The 20,725-nt window shown below is 36.3% G+C and overlaps 1 protein-coding gene across 1 annotated transcript in view; it reads left to right on the top strand.

Moving 5' to 3' along the window:
* LOC139739152 (otoferlin-like) overlaps positions 1 to 20,725 on the top strand; it is a gene marked incomplete at its 5' end in the record, with an annotated part of 107,449 nt that overhangs the window by 38,297 nt on the left and 48,427 nt on the right. The window contains 5 exons of the mRNA XM_071649767.1: positions 9,575 to 9,736; positions 11,409 to 11,546; positions 12,915 to 13,076; positions 14,657 to 14,813; positions 16,536 to 16,574. Coding sequence (XP_071505868.1) covers positions 9,575 to 9,736; positions 11,409 to 11,546; positions 12,915 to 13,076; positions 14,657 to 14,813; positions 16,536 to 16,574 — 658 coding nt within the window. The remainder of the gene's footprint in view (positions 1 to 9,574; positions 9,737 to 11,408; positions 11,547 to 12,914; positions 13,077 to 14,656; positions 14,814 to 16,535; positions 16,575 to 20,725) is intronic.

Below are 20,725 nucleotides of genomic sequence, written 5' to 3'. Positions count from 1 at the left end.
CTTCAAAAATAGGAATGCAGACATTGGATGCACACCTTGCTCCTGTGATCTAACAAAGACATTCGCTTCACTACACACAATTCTGAGAGCTGAATTAAGAGTAGATTCATTATATGTAATCACGTGACGTGTTTGGCTCAAACTCTATCACCAGCAAAAGTCAAACTTTATCACCAGTAAAAAAAAAAAACATGCATGCATGTGTGGTCCTCATATTTATAGAACCAACATTTCAAATTTTCGATAATGCTTCTGGTCAGACAAAAAAAAATAGCTACAGTTAATATACAATGTGCTTGTATATGACATATTACACTGTGAAAATTTGTATCTTTTGTTAATGTTGTGTGAAAGTGCATTATGTGCAGTTATAGACCTTGTCCGCAACACAGTACTTTTGCTTCGTGCTGTATTTGCATTGGACTACGAAGAGCAAATTTGGCCAAATTATTACAACCAGAGTACCCTGTTAAGAGCTGAAAATCTCATCATATTAAAAGGAAGTGTTGATGATAAAACCCTACCAGGAGATTGCCCCATTGACAGTTACGTCATTATGCCGTGACTACTGCTTTTGTATATACATATATCTTAAAATACATTTTATATGGCATATGCTGTAGTGTACATCCTCTACATAAAAGTAACTCCAGATTTTGCCAACAAGCCATGATACCCTCTACACCTCAACATGTATTTGATTGGAAAAGAATTGGGAGTAAAAATGATAAACATATGCTAGTTGTAGGAGCATGTTACAATCATCATCAACATCATCATTATCATCCGGTTTTGATCCAGATTTGTCCCCGGGAATGGGAATGGCAGGATTTCCCTTACTCTCAGAGCTATCCCTCTCACCCCTTCTCGCCACCTCGCCCGATTTGGGGCATCCCCCTTCCACAATCCAGTCTTTCCAAGCTTCTCTCCCACCTGTCTCTTCTATGTCTTCTCTAGAAGAAAACACAACTCACAGTGTTTCAGTTAGCCATGAAACAGAGTGTATAATTATCAGTTCTCAAGATAGTGGATCTACTTGTATCTGTAATAGTCTGTTGCTATGTAATACTGTCACTTGTCACCTGTCTCTTCTGTGTCTGTTCTAGAAGAAACACAACTCACTGCGTTTCAATTAGTCATGAAACAGTGTGTAATCATCAACATTCTTAAGATAGAGTGTAATTACTTGTAGCTGTAATAGTTTTGTTGCTATGTTACTGTTTGCTTACTGTCTGTGAAATTTTGAATCGTCGTCTCATCTGTCCACGCTTGCGTCATTGTCATGCCCTGATGTTTGTTTGCACAAATCATTGTTCAAAAATGTCTGTTTCCTCTCCCTTGTTTGTCTGTCCGTCATGTTTCATCCTGGTAAATGTTGCAGCAAAGGGTAAGAGAGCGCATGCCATGAGAGAAAAAACAACAACAACAAACGTTTGTTTGCATGGCTTTCATTTAGCAAAAGTAGAAACTACTAGCCGCATCTATTGACATTTAGTATTTCAGTATGCATCTATCAAAGGCATATCCTCCACTGTCTCTTTGCAGTAGAAAACATGAATACTCTCTATTGGTAATGAAAAAGGAATGGCATCTCCACTGTAGAATTGTTTCAGCTTATAGTTTCTTTGTGCAGTGTATTTGTATTCTTTTAATGAAAAAAAAAATACATGTAATATTCTGAAAACTTGAAATACGTAAACAGGATGAATAAGAATGAACTCAGTTTGGTATTAAGATATTCTATGATGCTTGCTGTAAACTGATAGTGAAAATTACCACATTATACACTTTTATCTGCATTAAAACCTATTCTTCATCTTGCAAACTGCTACAACTAGAATGCAAGTCTTCATGCAAAGAAATTTATTGAATTCAATGCCAGCAAGCATCTTTGGTGGAATCTTTTTTTCAAAGAATGAGGCAGTATAATATGTTGATTCCCTTTCTGGGTAAGATACAGTTCTATGTCTAAGAATCACAAATATGATAGGAAAACAGATTATGCCATAAGTACATCTGATATTCAGTACTTTAGTTATAAGATAGGAGATTATAGTGTCTTTCATCTAACGGTCAGATGACTGAAATAAACAGTCATTTTAATGGAAGGAGATGAGGAATGTGAATTGGATACCACAAAGGTTTACATGTTTGGCTGAGTGATTTCTCTACATCAGTATCTTTCTCCACAAATTCCTGTTATGCATTCAAACTTAGTTGGATTCAGGGGTGGATCCAGGAATTCCATAAAGGGGAAGCACCTTTACAACATTAAAGGGGGGCGCACGCCCCCCCATTTTTTTCTTTTTAGCTCACCTGAGCCAAAGGCTCAAGTGAGCTATTGCGATCGCCCTTCATCCGGCGTCCGTCGTGCGTCGTCCGTCGTCCGTCGTGCGTCGTCCGTCGTGCGTCGTGCGTCGTGCGTCGTGCGTAAACTTTTTACATTTTCATCTTCTTCTTGAAAACCCCAAGACCGATTTTCATCAAACTTGGCAGGTAGCATCCCTAGGGGGTTAGGAACTCAATTTGTTAAAATGGGCACCATGCCCCACCCAGGGGGCCCCCAGGGGGGCCCAAACCCCCCAAAATAAAGGAATCTGTAAAAATCTTCTTCTCTAGAACCAGAAGTGATAGAGCTAAGTTAATACTATGAGTTAGTACATTGATGACTGTAGTTTCAAGTTTGTTCATGGCAGAATCAGGGGTGCCCCCCTTGGGACCCAGGGGAGGGGGGTGGGGAAGGGTTCTAATGGGGCCTAAATTGTACATTTTCATCTTCTTCTTGAGAACCCCATGACCCATTTTCACCAAACTTGGCAGGTAGTATCCCTAGGGGGTTAGGAACTCAATTTGTTAAAATGGGCACCATGCCCCACCCAGGGGGCCCCCAGGGGGCCCAAACCCCCCAAAATTAAGGAATCCGCAAAAATCTTCTTCTCTAGAACCAGAAGTGTTAGAGCTAAGTTAATACTATGAGTTAGTACATTGACGACTGTAGTTTCAAGTTTGTTCACGGCAGAATCAGGGGTGCCCCCCTTGGGACCCAGCTAGGGGAGGGGGTGAGGAGGGGTCCTAATGGGGCCTAAATTGTACATTTTTGTCTTCTTCTTGAGAACCCCATGACCCATTTTCACCAAACTTGGCAGGTAGCATCCCTAGGGGGTTAGGATCTCAATTTGTTAAAATGGGCACCATGCCACACCCAGGGGGCCCCCAGGGGTCCCAAACCCCCCAAATGAAGGAATCTTTATAAATCTTCTCTAGAATCAGAAGTTAAAGAGCTGAGATAATACTATGAGTGAGTACATTAATGGCAGCTGTAGTTTCAAGTTTGTTCATAGGAGATCCAGGGGTGCCCCTCTTGGGGGGGGGGGGGGGGGGGGGGGGTGGTTCGAAGGGTCCAAATGGGGGCCTGAATTGTACATTTTCATCTTCTTCCTGAAAACCTCATGATGGATTTTTGTCAAACTTGGCAGGTAGCATCCCTAGGGGGTCAGGATCTCAATTTATCAAAATGGGCACCATGCCCCACCCAGAGGGCCCCAGGGGGCCCCAATCCCCCCAAATTAAGGAATCTTAAAAAAAATTGGGCCTTTATTGTACATTTTCATCTTCTACTTGAGAATGCCTGGTCAAATCTTGGTAGAGCTGTGAATAATTTAGATTAGTGATTGCGTGAAAGGTGAACTTGCGATACTCAGGTGAGCGCTAGACCCGCGGGTCTCTTGTTCTTTCTTTCTTTTGTTTTGACAAAAAATAAAGAGGTGCGTGCGCCCGATGCACCCCGTCTGGATCCGCCACTGGGATTTATGTCGTCATTTCCACAATCAAAGACGATCAAATATATTTTTGGTGCTAATATACTCTGTATATATGATATAAGGTAATATACACATTTATATGACATACAAATGCAAGATGCACTGTTGTACATTTGCCGATTGTAGGCATGTAAAAAGTGCTTGTTTATTTGCATGAGAAACCATTTACCACTATGAAATCTCTGTTCAACTTGCATGGCATGATGTGAGTTGTATATCCTGAAATCTTATAGGTAAATTGGCTTTCCTTCTGTATATAAATCAGACTTTTTGCCATGAAAACATCAATTCCATCATTCTTTCATATATCAAAGTGTATACCAAGGTGTGTCTAAACGTTGTTTGCAACATCACTTTCATGTACCATTCGAGGCGAAATTATCTAGATTCTTCATAATGCTTTCATTTACCTGTAAGTGCTCTTTGCATAAAGAATGATCTCATTGCTGTAAACAGACCATGTTTAGCATGCACATGGGAGGTGTATCAATTTTCATGCTATACATGACCTTATTTTACAATTGTTTCACATTAGAAGTATGTACCATGCAGAGTGCGTTTCTTCTTACTTAAATTGTAAATTGCTAGAAAACTTGCCAAACTCCATCTTAGACCATTTCCCTGCATGTTCCTGATGTTACCATGTTCATGCAATAAAAGTATGTAGCATGAGAATTGCATTTAATTCATTTAAAAAATAATAAAACTCAAATATACATGTAAGTATGCCATTTGAATGAATGCAGCAATATATTGATAGAACAAATCAGTGAAGTTTGAGGATAGTCAGACAATCTATTCAACAGTTAAGAGTTAAATTAAGTCCTAGAATTTTGCTGCAGCCATCACTGGATAAGAAGACTACAATGTTTTGTGATGTCATGCTATTTATCGAAAGTATGAGGAGAATTCAACATATTTTCATTTTTCTAGCATTATGAAAAAGCCTTTGACTAACTTTTTTAGAAAATGGTGCAAATCATATATTTGCCTTTAACATATGTCAGCAGTGAGAGGAGAGAATATGTATCTTTTATTAATTAAAAAAATGAAAAAAAATTCCATTCATGACATTATGAACTGTTGTAGTCTTCTCATCCAGTGATTGCAACGTTGGAACTTTAAACTTCCTAGCACACGAGCCGGTGGTCTGATTTTCCTCATTATCTGCCAATGTGTTCTACTATAAATATTGATAAACTTATACTCCATCAATATATTTGTGTTTCATTCCCCTTTAAGTTGGTGTACCAGACTCATGGAATTATCTAAAGCAGAACCAATAAATAGAGAAAATTTTGTTATGATAAACCTATTATTTTCAATATGTTCAAATCAGCATGTCAACAATGTCATGCTCTCACTATTTCTTATTCATTTTATATACAGAAATGACAACAAAAAATCTCATATTTCAGCTGTATAAATATACAACTTTTCTCAAAACCGCCCAAAATAAAAACAACAAAATGTTAACTTTGGGATATCTTGAGATGGGAACATGCTTTGACTTGCATTTGCTGGAAAATTTTCTGAATTTCATATATAACATCCGTGAAAAATTGTGAGGGTATGACATCATCAACTCGCTTATTTGAATATTCATAAGGACTGGTCAAGAACTGTTTTCACAAAATGTGAAATGTCTAATTGTCATATCTTCCTTATTTCTTATCCGATTTTTGTAGTTTTATATCATTCTGTAGGACATATTTTTTCTCTTTCTTTTGAAGTTTATTTTGGGGTGGATTTCTTCTTTAATAGAAGAGAAGAGACTATACAGTGTATATCTAGATTCATGTACCCGGTATACTACAGTATATCAAAATTATGTTTAGGAAGTCGGTTCAGAAGGTTTGTTCACCTTTTGTCCCATTGCAAATTTTTCCTGCAAGCCCTGCCTTTAATACCACATACTTAATATCTAGTACCTGGTACAATGTATCTAGTACAATGTAGGCCTAATGGGTATGCACAAAGAATGTTAAAGTTACGTTTTGTCTTCTTCTTTTGACAACTAGAGAAAGATATGAAAATAATTCCTTATTCTTGGTGAATATTTAGCCTGGATATTAAAGCAATTTGTTTTAGGACATCCCCCGTACCCTAATGATATGATTTTAAAGCTATTTTTGATTTTCTGTCATTCTTACTTTCTATAACTGTGTTAAATGTATGTGCATCATAAGTATGCTAAAACATCATAAATATTTTCCTGCATGCTCTTAGAACAGCCTAGATATTGAAGTATGATGAATCATGAGATCAGTACCTCACATTAATATTCTACTCTCTCATCAAAATGTTGGATATCAAGTCAATGCAACCATCCTGCTGCAGTTGAATTCACCAGCCGAAGTCAGTTCCATCATCACACATTCCATTGAAAACTCTCCTCTCTCGCATCAACACACGCTTGATTCTTGATGATTAAAAGAAAACGAAATGCACCTAATTTGTTTCAATTGCTAATGTTTACAATTTATTTCACTCCCGACACAAATGTAAAATCTCTGAAACTCGAATGACATGCGGCACACACGACACCTGCATCCATCCAACAGATTCAGGTACCAGTATCGTTAGGTCTTGTTCTGCATAAACTTGGTTTGATGTGATCGATTTGCAGTTGGTATTAAATGCACCAGATACCTTTTGCACCAGATAACTCTTGTTGTCTCCCATCGTTAATGTAGATCCATTGAATTACAAATTGTAGTAGGACCATACGTACTCTCATGCGGCATACTATTTGTAGGCAGTTCTTTTGATGATCCATATTCTAAGATGTACATTGCATTGTATTCTCTTTGTATTGTTTTCTATGGACTATTATGGTATTTTACATGTACATGTACATGTATCTGTCAATCTTTCTTCTCTCATAGGTACACTTTTCTGTTGGATTGGTCTTTAAAGGGACTGTACAGTACTGGTTGAGGTGGGGATTCAGGTTTATATCATTCCTAAGTGAGATAATGAGAAATCTCTTATGAAATATGAAAGAGCATGTAATTTTAAGAAGGATTCAACGTTTATTGGATGAAAATTGGTTTTCAAATGGATGAGACATATAAAAAAAAATGATAATAATAAAAGGCGACAGGCCATGCCTTTTATTAGGATCTCTTTGTTTCACCTTGATTTTGGATATCTCATCCATTTCAAAATAAACTTTTTATACCCCTTAGAATTCCATGCTCTTTGACATCTCATAGAGTGGTTTCTGAATATCTCGCAAAGCGTTGAAAGCTAAATCCTCACCTCAACCAGAACTGTACACACCTTTTAAACTTTTATACCTGATTTATACATTATTAAATAGTAAATCTATCAGTATGTATCTGATATGTACACAAGGTGTAGTAAATTTACGATATATTTGTGTATATCCATGGCAGAAAAGCAGGATACGTCATGTATTTGATAATGAAATTAATTTATTAGTGTGTGAACCTGGCATAACAATGTTGTAGCAAATCTACACTTCCGTCACTGTACATATCTGATATGTACATTAAGGTAAACCTATCAAGCTGTGCACATTAATATTGTCAACAACAGAAATAACTTTTCCAGCTTTATGATAATTAGATGCAGTTTCTCACCACAAAAATGCAGCAACAGATAGCTGGATAAAACAAAACAAAACCTTTCACAGCTCAAAATGTAATTGTTCACCAGTTAGTGCCAGCTGTAAATTTAAAGTGCAATGTATATGACATTATTTTCTTTTAGAAAAGAAAGAACTCCCTCATCATGCCAAAAGTGAAATTTTGTTTGAAGTCCAATTACAGTGACTGCACCACTTATTAGTCTTCATTTCCTTGAAATATTGCCCCAATAGACGTCATGTGTGCAAACATATTTCCTGGCAAAAGAAAAAAAAATGAAGTAAACTGGTCATACATCTAATATTATTAAAAAAAAAATAGAAATAAAAGAGATGCTGCTTTTTGTGTCCATCATTGTATGTGGAAAATTTGAATTACAATATGAAAACATTTCACTTATAAATGATTCAGTCATCAATAAACTTTGAGCAGCAAAAGTTTTTTTGTTTTTTTCATTTCACAATGATGTCTTAGGTGTACATGTATTGACCTTACAGTTGTGTTAAGTAATCACAGTGTGTGTTCTTTTCACCCAACATCCAGAGACTTTTTCCATTGCAATCTCTTCTAGTCTTATTGTAACTCATTTGCTGTGCATTGTGATCAAACAGTGTACATGTTATACATCTTGTTGCTGCACAAAATATTTTTATTTATTTATTTATGTATTTATGTATTTATTTATTTATTTATTTATTTATTTATTTATTTTGTAATTGATCGCCTGTGTGTTTGAAGTTGAGCACTTGTGTGTCGAGTGTGTGAGTATGCACAGTATGCACAAATACGGAGTGGACTTGAGAGACCACCCACTCACATACAATGATTCTTTGGATTTTTATTGTCAGTTTCTCATTTGGTTTTGTACCTACAGTTGTATAATAAATGGGTATTATACAGACGAACTGGGGATTTGTTTTTTCTCCAACAACATCTTTTTTATGACTACTGTTTGAAGGCTGACAACATTTTTATAATATTGGAAACAATACTAACATTGATTTTATTTTAAATGCATGTTGCCTAGCATTGACACATTTCGAACAAAAGATTTTCAAGAGTAAGACTCCCCAAATAGGAGATATTCTACTTTTTGTTGTTGTTTTCGTTTGCTATTGCATGATACGTTTAGACTATATAAAGCGTAGTTGAACCCTTATTGCAGTCTGTGGGTGGAGGTGCTAAGTATGGCTTCAGGGAATTAGCTGTAGTTAAAGATGTTTACTGAAGGCTTTTAGGCCGTCAAGCCAAGCGTATGGCATAGAAGCATGAGGTTTTGCACCAAGAGCGAGCTCTGTGTTTTAATTCAGTATGTTGGTGTCTTGTTTTGCCTGTTTTCAGTATTGTTGACGTCCATGCAGCACTTAAATTTTAGTGTGATAACTCTTTGTGATTTTATTTTAAAAAGAAAATGAAATTGACTCATGGGTAGAAAATACTTACAATCATTGAATGTCTTCTTGTAGATAAATTAATAAATTGGTTCAAACAGTACTTGTGACAGTTTGAACATCCAGTGTCATTTAGGACTTAAATATTCTTGAAGAGCAGGACTGGTGAAAAAAGAAAACTGGCTTTAAAAACAACTAGTTTGCAGGCTGTTTCATTCCTTATTATCTACAGTTTCAAGGATTCATGCCACAACACTTCAAAAGTTAGATGCACATTAATTTCATATTGGTTATGAAAAGTATACTGTGTCAGTCTCTTTGGGCTAAAGACAAGGTTATGCTAATTTTTCTTTTGATTAGATTATTTGAATTCATGAATATACACACATACAATTATCTTCTGATATATCCTTACATTTTTAGTGGTGATTTGTTAGTTATTGTTGCTTAAATCAGAAATTTGCAGAAGCTGGTTCCTATACAAACATATAGTGGGTGTCTATAAAAATAATAGATTATAATTCACATGGATGTAGGGAATATATACTTTCATGGCCCCATATCGATAGTCTTGCTGCATTGAGTTTAAGATGTGATTTATAACATTTTTTAAGTTGGGTACTCTAGCTGTGTACGATATACGTGTACACATCTATTATAAAGATGAGCAACCATAGCAATTCCAACAATGCACATATTGACACTCTTCTTTCTTCTATTCACAAACCTCGCCACCTGTGCTGAACAGACGGGGTCAGAGTTCATAGGTCGTGCGCTGATCAGGCCGATTGTCAAGATGGTCGACGACGTGTATGAGAAGCCGCTGTTCCCTCCAATGCTCCAGTGGCACAACGTCTTCCGTGGCCAGAGCCAGGGGGGAGAGCTGCTCGGGGCTGTGGAGATGCTGCAGGTAAGTTGCTGCCACAGTGGTATATACTGTGTCTCAAAAAAAAAGAAAAAAAAAGAAATACAACGGGACCCTCTGCAACAATAACTTAAAAAATAGTGATTCAATCCAAATACAATTTCAGGGTATGAAACTAAAACTTATTACCCACATCTACAGAAAACCTCATCCGATTTGCTTCCGGATCAGTGGCTAAAGAGAAATGAGGATCTTTTTAGAGCATGTCAGGAATCCCTTCCCTGCAAGTTCTGTTGTCCATTGTGCTCATAGTATGCAGTTCCAAGAGAATCCAAGTGCTAAACTTGGAAGGAACATACCCATATGACATGCTTTACAATGATCCATATTTATCTGTGACCACTTGTTAACCAATTGAATGGGGTTTTCTGCAAAATATAGGTAAGATGTTAGATTTTTAGACCCTGAAATAGCATTCAGACAGTTTAATGATACTGGAAGTTATTTTACGAAAATTTGATTGTATTTTTTTTTTGACATACATTATTGAATTGTAGTGCATAGCAACGTGCACCTTTTATTGTGTGTTTTTGCATTCATGTGTGTTTATGTGTGTTTGTATTTTTCTGTGTGTTGACAATACTATTATCTAGTCAGTTTAGAGAGAGATCATCAGCATGGACAAGTTTATTGGAAATGGTATTGCCTTTACAGGTGTCAGTTGCTGCTAATGTGGTAATTTATCTTTTGTTGTGTAGTACGTACACGTTGTATGAAGAGTTTGATTGCAAAATGAGTTAAGTGACGTTGTTGAATAATTTAAAGTAAGTCCATCATTAGACAGAACAAAATAAAACCTTTCCAGTGATGTTATGTAACAAGGAAATATTCTTGAAGTTATGAGCAAAAATATCATATAGTTTTCCATTATTTTCAGTGTTTTTCAGCAGCTTTAATTGCCAAAATGTCAAATTCACAAGCATGGAGTTAACTCATTTTGCCATTGAACTTCATATATATGTCCATGTGTGCATATGTATATTGATTCTCTTGACATTTTGTACACTGTATCAATCAGTCATGCAAATCAGTGTAGTGACATGCATAAACATCAGTTGACAGTGATCAGGTTGCATATCCATTAATTCTGAGTAGATCCACGTTGATCAGAACATTGCCAATTTAAGCACAAATAAAAATAATGAGCTCAAATAGTATTTGATTTCATTTCTTGGATTTTACCACAGCCTGACCAACATGACTGTCACAACTTCAAACATTGTGAAATCAAGCCCCTTGACCTAAAGGAAAAAAAAGGAAACTATTAAATTTAAAGGCATTGTTTACCATTTGCAGATGAAACGAAAACCCAGCTTTAGTGCTTAAAAATAGTTTTGATAGAAACAACCAGTAGTAAAAAGTTAATCGGTATAATCAATGTTAAGTGTTGTAAAATATACAAAATGTGAACAATAGTTGTAATAAAATTGTTTATAGACTTAACCATCTACAGTTGTGGTTTAATGAGAAAAATAGTGATATCTCCTTATATTTTAGGCTTTATTGCAAATTTTTTATATGGTTTGATGTTTTAGGATACAACTGACCTACTGTACACATGTGCGTCAAATGTGATGACTCGAACATTTTTTGCATCACTGTTCCCAAAGGTAAACAGTATCTTTAACCTCTGACCTTTGACCTCTCACATCAACAGCTGACCAAGACAGCAAACACACTTCCTGCCGGGATTCCTGTCATTGAGATCCCACCCTATGATGAGAAGAAGAAGGAGTGGCCTGTGGTCAACATTCCCAAGGAGATTAAGCCACGCCTATGTCGCTTCAGACTTGAGGTAATAAAAAAGAACAGAAAGAAAGGAAAGATATAAAAGAGATGACAGATTTTCAGTGACAATTGTTGGATTTTCTAGTGAATTCAAATTTTATGGATTTTTCTTTTCAGTGAATTTTGTAATCAACTATTCAACCCCAATTTTTAAGTTAACATGATTTGTGCATGCCTATATGACTTGTAATCCTACAACTTGTAGACCTATAGAATTACAGCTGCATACAAAAACTTGTAACATGTTACTTTGTGAATGATCAAGTAGGGATGCTATAGACTAATTTTGTGTGGATACTGTTTATTAATGGTAATTTCTAAGTGGGGGTTTCAAGTATGCCTAAACAAAAGACAGTTTATGCACAGACATAGCAATGCACTTGGCTCATTGCATAACCAATTGAAAGTGTTCTTTATCTACTGTGAAGCCCCCAGTTATGGCCACCATAAGTTACGTTGCTCTAAAGTCGGATTCATCTATTGCAAGTGCTGGGGTATGATCACGTTACGTATTGCAATAATTGCATTGCGCTGTGTTGTATCAAAATGCTTTTGACAGAAATAGATAAATGTATGAAAAATAGGAATATTTGCTACAGAAGTGTGCTTCAGAAAGCTTGTGCAGTTCTGTCATTCTTATACTGTATACACCACATATTTCATGAGATTATTTTTGTGAATTTTACTAGTTGGGTGCTATTTCACAAATTTAAGAACACTCAAATATATTAACCCGTTGAGGACGGGCTGATTTTGCTACAACACACATTTCCCATAGACACCTACCCAAGTATACTCGGGGCTTGTCCTTAATGGGTTAACACTAGTCACAACGGACGCATGCACAGGTACACAGTGCGTGTACATTGTGCTTGATACGATCTTATTTTGTTCTGTACTCCACGATTGCAACTCTAAGCACTGGCAATATTTTCAGTATGTAACAAATATTTGTTACATACTCAAAAAGCTGCATCACTTCGGTGATCCCTCGCATTTATCCCCAAGTTGAATTATCCTGCAGGTTTATGCCAGGTTTAAGTGTGAGTCACCCACAAACACACTGCTATAGCTTCTGACCATCCGAGCATTGAGAATTAAGGGTTTCTGGGATGAACACTGAACTAGGGCTTTCTATTGCTCAGTCGGTAGAGCACCGGGCTAGCAATCCGGAGGTGTCGGGTTCGAATCCCGATGGAATCCCATTTTCTTTGCTCATTTTTCCACTGGCAATATTGTCAGGAAGTCCTGACTTGCTGTGATATTTACGGTGTATACAGTAAATGGAACATTCACACTCAAAAGCTCATCTGCACAGTCTCTCTCTAGATTATCATACCTCTGTGTTCACACGCTCCCAATGATCATTTCACAGATACTCTTCTGGGGTGTGAGAGAGCTGAAACGCCTCCAGCTCATGACGGTGGACAAGCCGCGGTGCGACATCGAGGTCGGAGGCCACACGATCCAGTCCAGCATCGTGGTCAATGCTCAGCGTAATCCAAACTTTCCCAACAATGTCCAGATCCTCGACGTGGTCAGTGTAGACTTGATGGTTTTCTTTGTGTCTTTTGTTTTTTTTATCATTAGGTACATATGCGCAAAAGCAGATCATATGTTTGTGAATGATCAATTAATATGCTATTGCAAGTGCCGAGTATGATCTCATTTTGTATTGCAATTGCATTGCACTGTGTTGTATCAAAAAGCCTCTGACAGAAATAGATAAATTGTCCCATTTGTCCCATATTTATGTTTGGTTTATCATTAAACCTATATACTATCTATGCATTAAAGAAAGGCTTAGACTAAAGAAGAAAAAAAAACAATATGCTAAGACAAGTGCTATCATCGCACCAAGTTAGTAGTTGCACTCTGAAATATTTGTTGTGTATGACATGTCCAGAAGAAGTTTTGGTTATCACGAATGATCAAGTGGAAATAGAGAGAGGAAGAGAGAAGAAGAATTAAGAAGAAGAAGAAGAAGAAGAAGAAGAAGAAGAAGAAGAAGAAGAAGAAGAATTCAGATTCATTTATTGTCCATTTGGGAAATTCTTCTTGTTGGCATGTGGGCGTACACATAGGAATATCTGCATACATACATGTAGTGTACGTAGATTCATGTACATGTACACATATAAATAAATATAATTTTCAATATATACACAATTATACAAGCATAATACGATACTCGCAATACAGTAAACACATACATCATTACAAATTTATAATTCATCACAATTCATTATATTTACCGATCAACAACAAAACAAGAGTTTAAAAAACGTGAACTTGTCCTTTCCGAGGGAGTGCATATTTTACGTAACCTTTGCACACCCACACACGCACACAAGAAAATGAAGGAGAAGAAGAAGAATATGAAGAGGAGGAGGAGAAGGATGAGGAGGAGGAGGAGAGAGAGAGAGATAGTCTGAGTGAATGTGGAGCTTTACATCTCGACTGTAGTCTCAAAACAAGAATGCTGTGCAGCTCCCAACTGATGATGCCATCGCTGTCACTAACTTACAATCATTCACACCGTAATCATTTGCGCATACATACACGGCCACATAGTGAAAAAGCGGCTGAAATTTTTCTTCAAGAGCCTGTGACAGTATGAGCGCAGAGAATATATATATATATATATATATATATATATATATATATATATATATATATATATATATATATATATACATATATATATATATATATATTTATATATGTATATGTATTTATATATGTATATATATATGTATATATATATTTCTTTTTTAAGTCTTTTTCATTGTACAGTGACAATTTATTTTTTCATGACAGATGAGAAAAGATGGTGTTGTAACGATGCTCCTTTAGATTGTAAGTAGTCATCATAGTTTGGATTACTCTGTAATACTTTCTTTCTAAAGGCTATAGTTATCTTTTTTTTTGTTGAAAAGGAGTAATCTATTTCATATATTAGAATCTTACTATCCAAACAAACAATTTCTTTCCAATACATGGTGTTCACACATGAAATTTTTACACGTAGCTTCTTACAGTTGTCATGCAGAAGATATTATGATTAAATCTTACATGTATTGTAAAATTTCTCCATGATTTAAAAACTCTTGCCAGGACTTGCCCGAGAATGACCTCTACTGCCCACCGCTGACCATCCGCCTGGTGGACTGCAGACAGTTCGGCCGCTTCACACTGGTCGGCACCCATGTGGTCGGTAACCTCTCGTCCTACAAGCTGGTGGAGAAGGAGGACGAGGAACCGGTGGAGCAGGGTGAGTTGGCCACCCCCGTGGTGTCTACGGTGGTAGAGTCTAACATCGCAAGAATTCATAGAACATATTCAGGATGATTCAGTTCAGTATATTTCCAGTGTGGAAATGGCATTACCCTTTGATAGAATTAAATGGGTCGATACCTGTATTCCAGTGATGAAAATATTTTTGCTCAAGTTGACTACCCCCATGTATTGTTAGGGAGTAGTAGATTTCATCGTTATACTGGTGATAGAAGTCTGCAGGGCGACTGGAGTTGGCCACCCCTATTGCATTAAGTGGTAGATTCCACTATCAAACTGATTGACTTGTTCTCTTTGAGGTGGCTGTGCCTATAATAGATTTGAGGTACTAATTTTATTTACAAGATAGTAAAACCACGCAGGATGAGTTTTACATTGTCATGGCAAGATTGTTTAGGGAAAGTTGTATGAACATCCCTACAATTCTACTATAGTAGAGGCCATCTTGATAATAGTCCGTATCATTGAAACGTACACACCCATGCATTTTCTAGAGCCATCTGTCCAAAGGTTGCTAACAAGCTTGCATTGCTTCCTTAGCAACCAAGTGAAGCAACTCATTTAATCCAACATATGAGTACAACCTACTTTCCAGTGATGGCAGAGGTGCACCAGAAATGTACTATCCATTTTATGTAGTTTCTTCCCCCCCCCCCCCCCCCACACACACACAAACTGAAGAAAGAGAATGTGATATGAGTATAGCAAATTAGTTATAAACTCGATCGCTCATAAGATGCACTATCATAAAATCATGAATATTTGCGGAGCGAAACACTAAGCTGCAGTATATGTGTTTATTTTTATGTACCAATGCAGACATGTTTGATAAAGTATAAAACAAAACAGAAAAGCAAATAGGTATGCTTGTGCTAGCGAGAGTTTAGAATTCAGTCCTGCAGTCAACATTTTTATGATTATAGTGTCAATATGATTTCAAGCTGGTGTCCTGTTAGGTTGGATAGGAAATTGTTACAAAAAAAACATCATATGAAGTGGAGCCACGTAGAGTTGCAAATATTCATAACTTTTGATTGGTATCATCATAGATAAAATATGCAGTCTGTTTGATGCAATGCCAAGCATATCATAAGCAAGCCTGCCCATATTAGAGTGTTGAAAGTAAATTTGCAGAGTTCCACTGTTCATAAAGGTTGTGAGATCATAATTTATTTGCAGCACAATGTAGGTGATCTCAAATCCCACCAAGGTAGCTATAATAGCAGACTTGCTGCAATGCAGATAGAGAGTTCACATTCACAAGGTACACGCTGTGTTCATTTTGATGGTTTAGTCCAAGTTGTATCCAAACTTCCAGCCATTGTGCTTCCTTTTCATCATTTAATGGAAACAACAATGGCAAGCCAGCCAGTTTTCATTGAAAAAGTAATGATTTCTTTCCTTAAACCTCTACTAACACCATCACCACAAAATAAAAAATTGAAATGATAATGATCTATAGTATGAAGGAGCCAGTGATTTAAGAATAGAATTAAAGATGAGACTTTGTTATATTTTCTCATTTTGCAGCACATCCGGCAACTCGATGTATGACTTTGAAATAGCAAGAAGTTGAAATAATGAGTTTACTCAAATGTTCTTTTCTATGTCAAGTGCTGTATGTTTGTTTAGAAATGTCTTAGATCTGTTTCTGACATGTTTATCTGTTTGTGTGTGTGTGACGTATGTACCACTTTAGCCATCTTTTCCGCCATCAAGAATCCGTTTGCCAAGCTTGGTAGGTTCAACCAACATCTTTTCCTGTCAAAACTTTTCACCCAAAGATTCTCAGCTCCATCCCATTCCCTGTAATATTTATATACTAGTGTAATGTACACGTAGAGTTGTGTTGTTTTAGCCAAGTTTTGTGTAACTATTCTCTCTCATGTCAAGCATGCATCATGTATTCAAGTGTTACGCTCTGATTAACTGTCCAATGTAATACCAGTGCCTTGTCTTTTTTTTTTTTTTGGTCTCCTGATAAATTTTCATGTTTTTTTTTCAAAGATTATGTTCAGCTTTTCTTAGACTAGATTGAAAATTTCTCATACAAATTGTAGCATGATTAATTATTTAACAGTCCTAGGCTATGTTTAGAAAGAAAAAATCAGCAAAGCCTAATTCAGCTCCATCATTAATGTATCATCATTTTTCATTGAAAAAAAATGCTTGCAGAATTTCACTAGAACAAAGAATTTACTTAGACTTTGTAGACATTAAATAATTGTATTTCTAGTTAGTGCACAAGTTCATGTGTTTCCAATCTCTGGTATTTCTCTTATAGCTGTATTTAGATGCTCAGATCACTTCTCATTTTAACCTGTTGAGGACGTACTGATTTTGCTGTAACACACATTTTCCATAGACACCTGCCCGAGTATACTCGGGACTTGTCCTCAATGGGTTAAGGAAAGTTATCTCCAAAAGTGATCTACATTTCCTCAAAGCAGAACTTGTCATTGCTAGACAGACTAAATCATAACAAAATGCAGCTAACACATGTGGGGGTTTCTTCTGACTTTTCAGTCTTTAAATTTTTTTTTTGTTGCTCTGAACCCAGTGGCATTTCAGTTGTTTCAAATGAGTAATCTTTCTGCCATCTTTGCTGCAATATATTTATGTCAATCTTGTTGCGTCTAATATTTTAGAAGTTGATAATGTCTCAACCATCCCATCTCATTAAAATTGATGTGTGTGATTGAATTCTTGGTTCTGTATTAAAAGAGGTGTTACCTCCTATACTAAAATAATAAAAAACAAAACAAAGCGACAAAGCAGATAATTCAAATGAAACATATTCAGCAGCTAGAAAGCTCCAGTCTTTTAATTTTATTCTGTTTTATCTACATTGTATATTTGCAGTGTTTTCTTTCTTAATTGAGCCTCTTAGTATGTGAACTTAGATAACATTTGTAAGCAATCAACAGAATTAACCAATTGGCAGTCAGGAAGTGCTTTCAGCAAACAAACAACAAACTCAGCATTAACAAAAAAGTACGTAAAGCAATTGTAACTCCCATATCTGAATGTGCTTTTTTCATGACAAGTTATTCATGTATAGCTTGTAAACACAGTCACATCTTTCTCAGTGTCATATTCTTTGAATCACCCCCATATGTTTGAGACCAAATTGCGAAAAAGACCCACCCATTCGGTTATTTAGGATCACCACTGTTATGAGAAAACAACAGGGTCTGCTCATGTGAATACATAATGTTGATCAACAGCAGTATGTTTTATGATTGTTGTACCTAGAATTGTCTTATTTCAATTCCAGTGTACAATGTATGTGGTAAATAATAAAAAAAAAGAAAAGAAAAGTGCCGTTTGATATATATACTGAGTTTTAAAATTATGCAAAATTTTATACATAAGACATATGCACAACATCCTTTAGTTCGTGCATGCAGCAAAGCAAGTGCAGTATACACTTTGATAGACAAGTTTAGACATTACAAACCCAGGATAAACAATATGAATTGTGACATTTGGAGGCATTCTGTTTTCTCTGTAACTCAAGATTTAGCCAATAAACTACATGTAGCCCTCACTGTTTCTACTTAAAGTTTTCCCTCCCCCTCTCAGAGCATAAACATTCTGTAAGATACAAAACAATTCAATTCAAATAGAATTTTATTTCCAATAACACATTTGTTATTGATACAAATTTGGGAAAAAAGTACAATGTATTACAAAAAAAGAATATGCTTTTATGGAACTGATTGTTCAAAATAATTGTGTTAATGGAAAAGAGGAACCCATGTAGAAGACAAGCTCGTAGGAATGTGGGCCACTCAATACATCGAACTAACAGTAGAATAAATGTAAAGGTACGGAAGCACACACACACACACACACACACACACATACACACACACACACTCACACACAGGTACAAGACCCTGACAGTAAACACTCAGGAACGTAGACATGACAAACAATGAAACAAAGGGGAAGAGACAGGTTAGAGGGAGAAGGAAGAATGGAATGAAAAGAAGGAAAGGATGACAATGACGACAACAACAACAGGACTGTTTCCTGAATTTGCTCTCACTGCTCTTAAAGGTGCATGGTCCCGGTGTTTTAGTCAAATGCGTACGCGGGCGCACGACGCAAGTTTCCTATAGAGACCTACGCTATCGACTCCTCTTTAGCGCTTACGCTTTGGCCCACTTCCCCGAGTCCGAGGAAGTCCGATACACTGTAGTCAGTGGTCCGATCACAGTTCGGCTCATGATTCGGCTGAGGGGACTGACAGCTTTAGCACTTTTCTGTTATGATGTCATAATAAGAAGCACATATGCACACACCCTGGCATTAATTACTACAGACAACGAAGACAACGAAGGCAATGTTACTTTAATAGCAACACCTACGCACTTTACTCTTGATGACAGCTCAACTTCTGTAATTTTCGTATCAATGCTAACGGTGATCGGCACTTTCATTCAACAGCGCCCTCTACACTACCGGGACTATGCACCTTTAAAATGCTTTAATTCATCATCTGAAAACAGCAAAGGGTACATTGTTGATATATAACTGTTAGAGTTAGATGTCGACAATGAATTCCACGCTTTGACATGCCATTCAAATGAAACCTCATTCTGAAGTACAGATGGCTAATTTGTGTTCCAACACTCTCATTTCAAAGGTTGTTCATTTGTTTGTATTTGTCTGGTATATCCTGTGTTTTGTATTATGTATGTTTGTTTATGTGTTTAATCTTTAAAGGGATGGTACAGTTTTAGTTTACCTGGGGATTCAGGTTTCCAACTTCATGTGCGTGCGTGTTTGTGGGATAATGAGAAACTTCGTATGAAATATTAAAGAACTTCTCATTTTGTGAAAATTGGTCGTAAAATGGCTGATATCCAAAAGAGCGATCCTAGTAAAATGTGACAGGCCATGAATTTTAATATGATCTCTATGATTTACCGTGTTTGGGATGGCTCTGTCATTTCCAAACCATTTTCATCAAATAAACTTTCAATTGTCCTCAGAATTGTGTGCTCTTTGGCATTTCATAGAGTGACTTCTAAATATCTCATAAAGCTATATCCTCACCTCGACCAATACTTTACCATCCCTTTAACTACTTTAAATGAGGCCTCCTACCTTCATATTTTGAAGCAGCAAATATCATGAAATTCCTTCTGTTATAAAAAGAAAAAATAATGTGCCTTTTTTTTTTCCAAGCTGAAAACTCAAAAGCTAAAAACTATCAGAATGCTCATAATAACCCTTGGTTTCCGTATGTTCTTTAATGATCTTGACCTCATCTTGTAAAGAGAAACTGCCCCCCACACTGCCTACCTTTCTGTTGAATCGGCAGTAACGCCAAACTCACTAACACATGATATTTACTAATCCAAACTTTGCGTAGATCCTGAAGTACTGGCAATTTAGAGAAGAAAGAATTGTAAGAAGAGTACTTTAAAGTACTAGTACGTGTACTTTAAATACTGTAAATGCTTTACTTATACTTTCAAATACTTTATTAAAATGACCATGAGTTTTAATTAAATGTTGCCATCTTTGATGCATGAAGAATTTACATGTACACGCATTTGTTCCATGAGTTATGTGTTTTCTTATCATTATCACCAGTTTGATGTAATTATGTTTGATCAATCATATTTTATTATTACTTGTTGTCTTGTTTCAATAATACAGTAAGAGTACACTGCATGATGTTTATACGTCTGTGATGTTTCATATCGAAAGTAACATATATTTAGGGTAGTGTGGGATATGTATTATTTTTTTTTCTCATTCTGTTGTTACTTTCTGACAGAAATGCATACTCACATAATGCCCATCTAGTCAGACAAGGTCACATAATTCTCTACCATTAGAAAGCACTGACTATTTAACCCATTTCCCTAT

The sequence above is a fragment of the Diadema antillarum genome, unplaced genomic scaffold, assembly GCF_040938485.1.
Source record: "Diadema antillarum isolate AM-2024a unplaced genomic scaffold, OU_Dant_1.0 seq00000784_RagTag, whole genome shotgun sequence".
NCBI lineage: Eukaryota > Metazoa > Echinodermata > Echinoidea > Diadematoida > Diadematidae > Diadema > Diadema antillarum.
The sequence above is the reverse complement of the archived record's forward strand: the minus strand, read 5'-3'. Positions and strand labels throughout refer to the sequence as shown.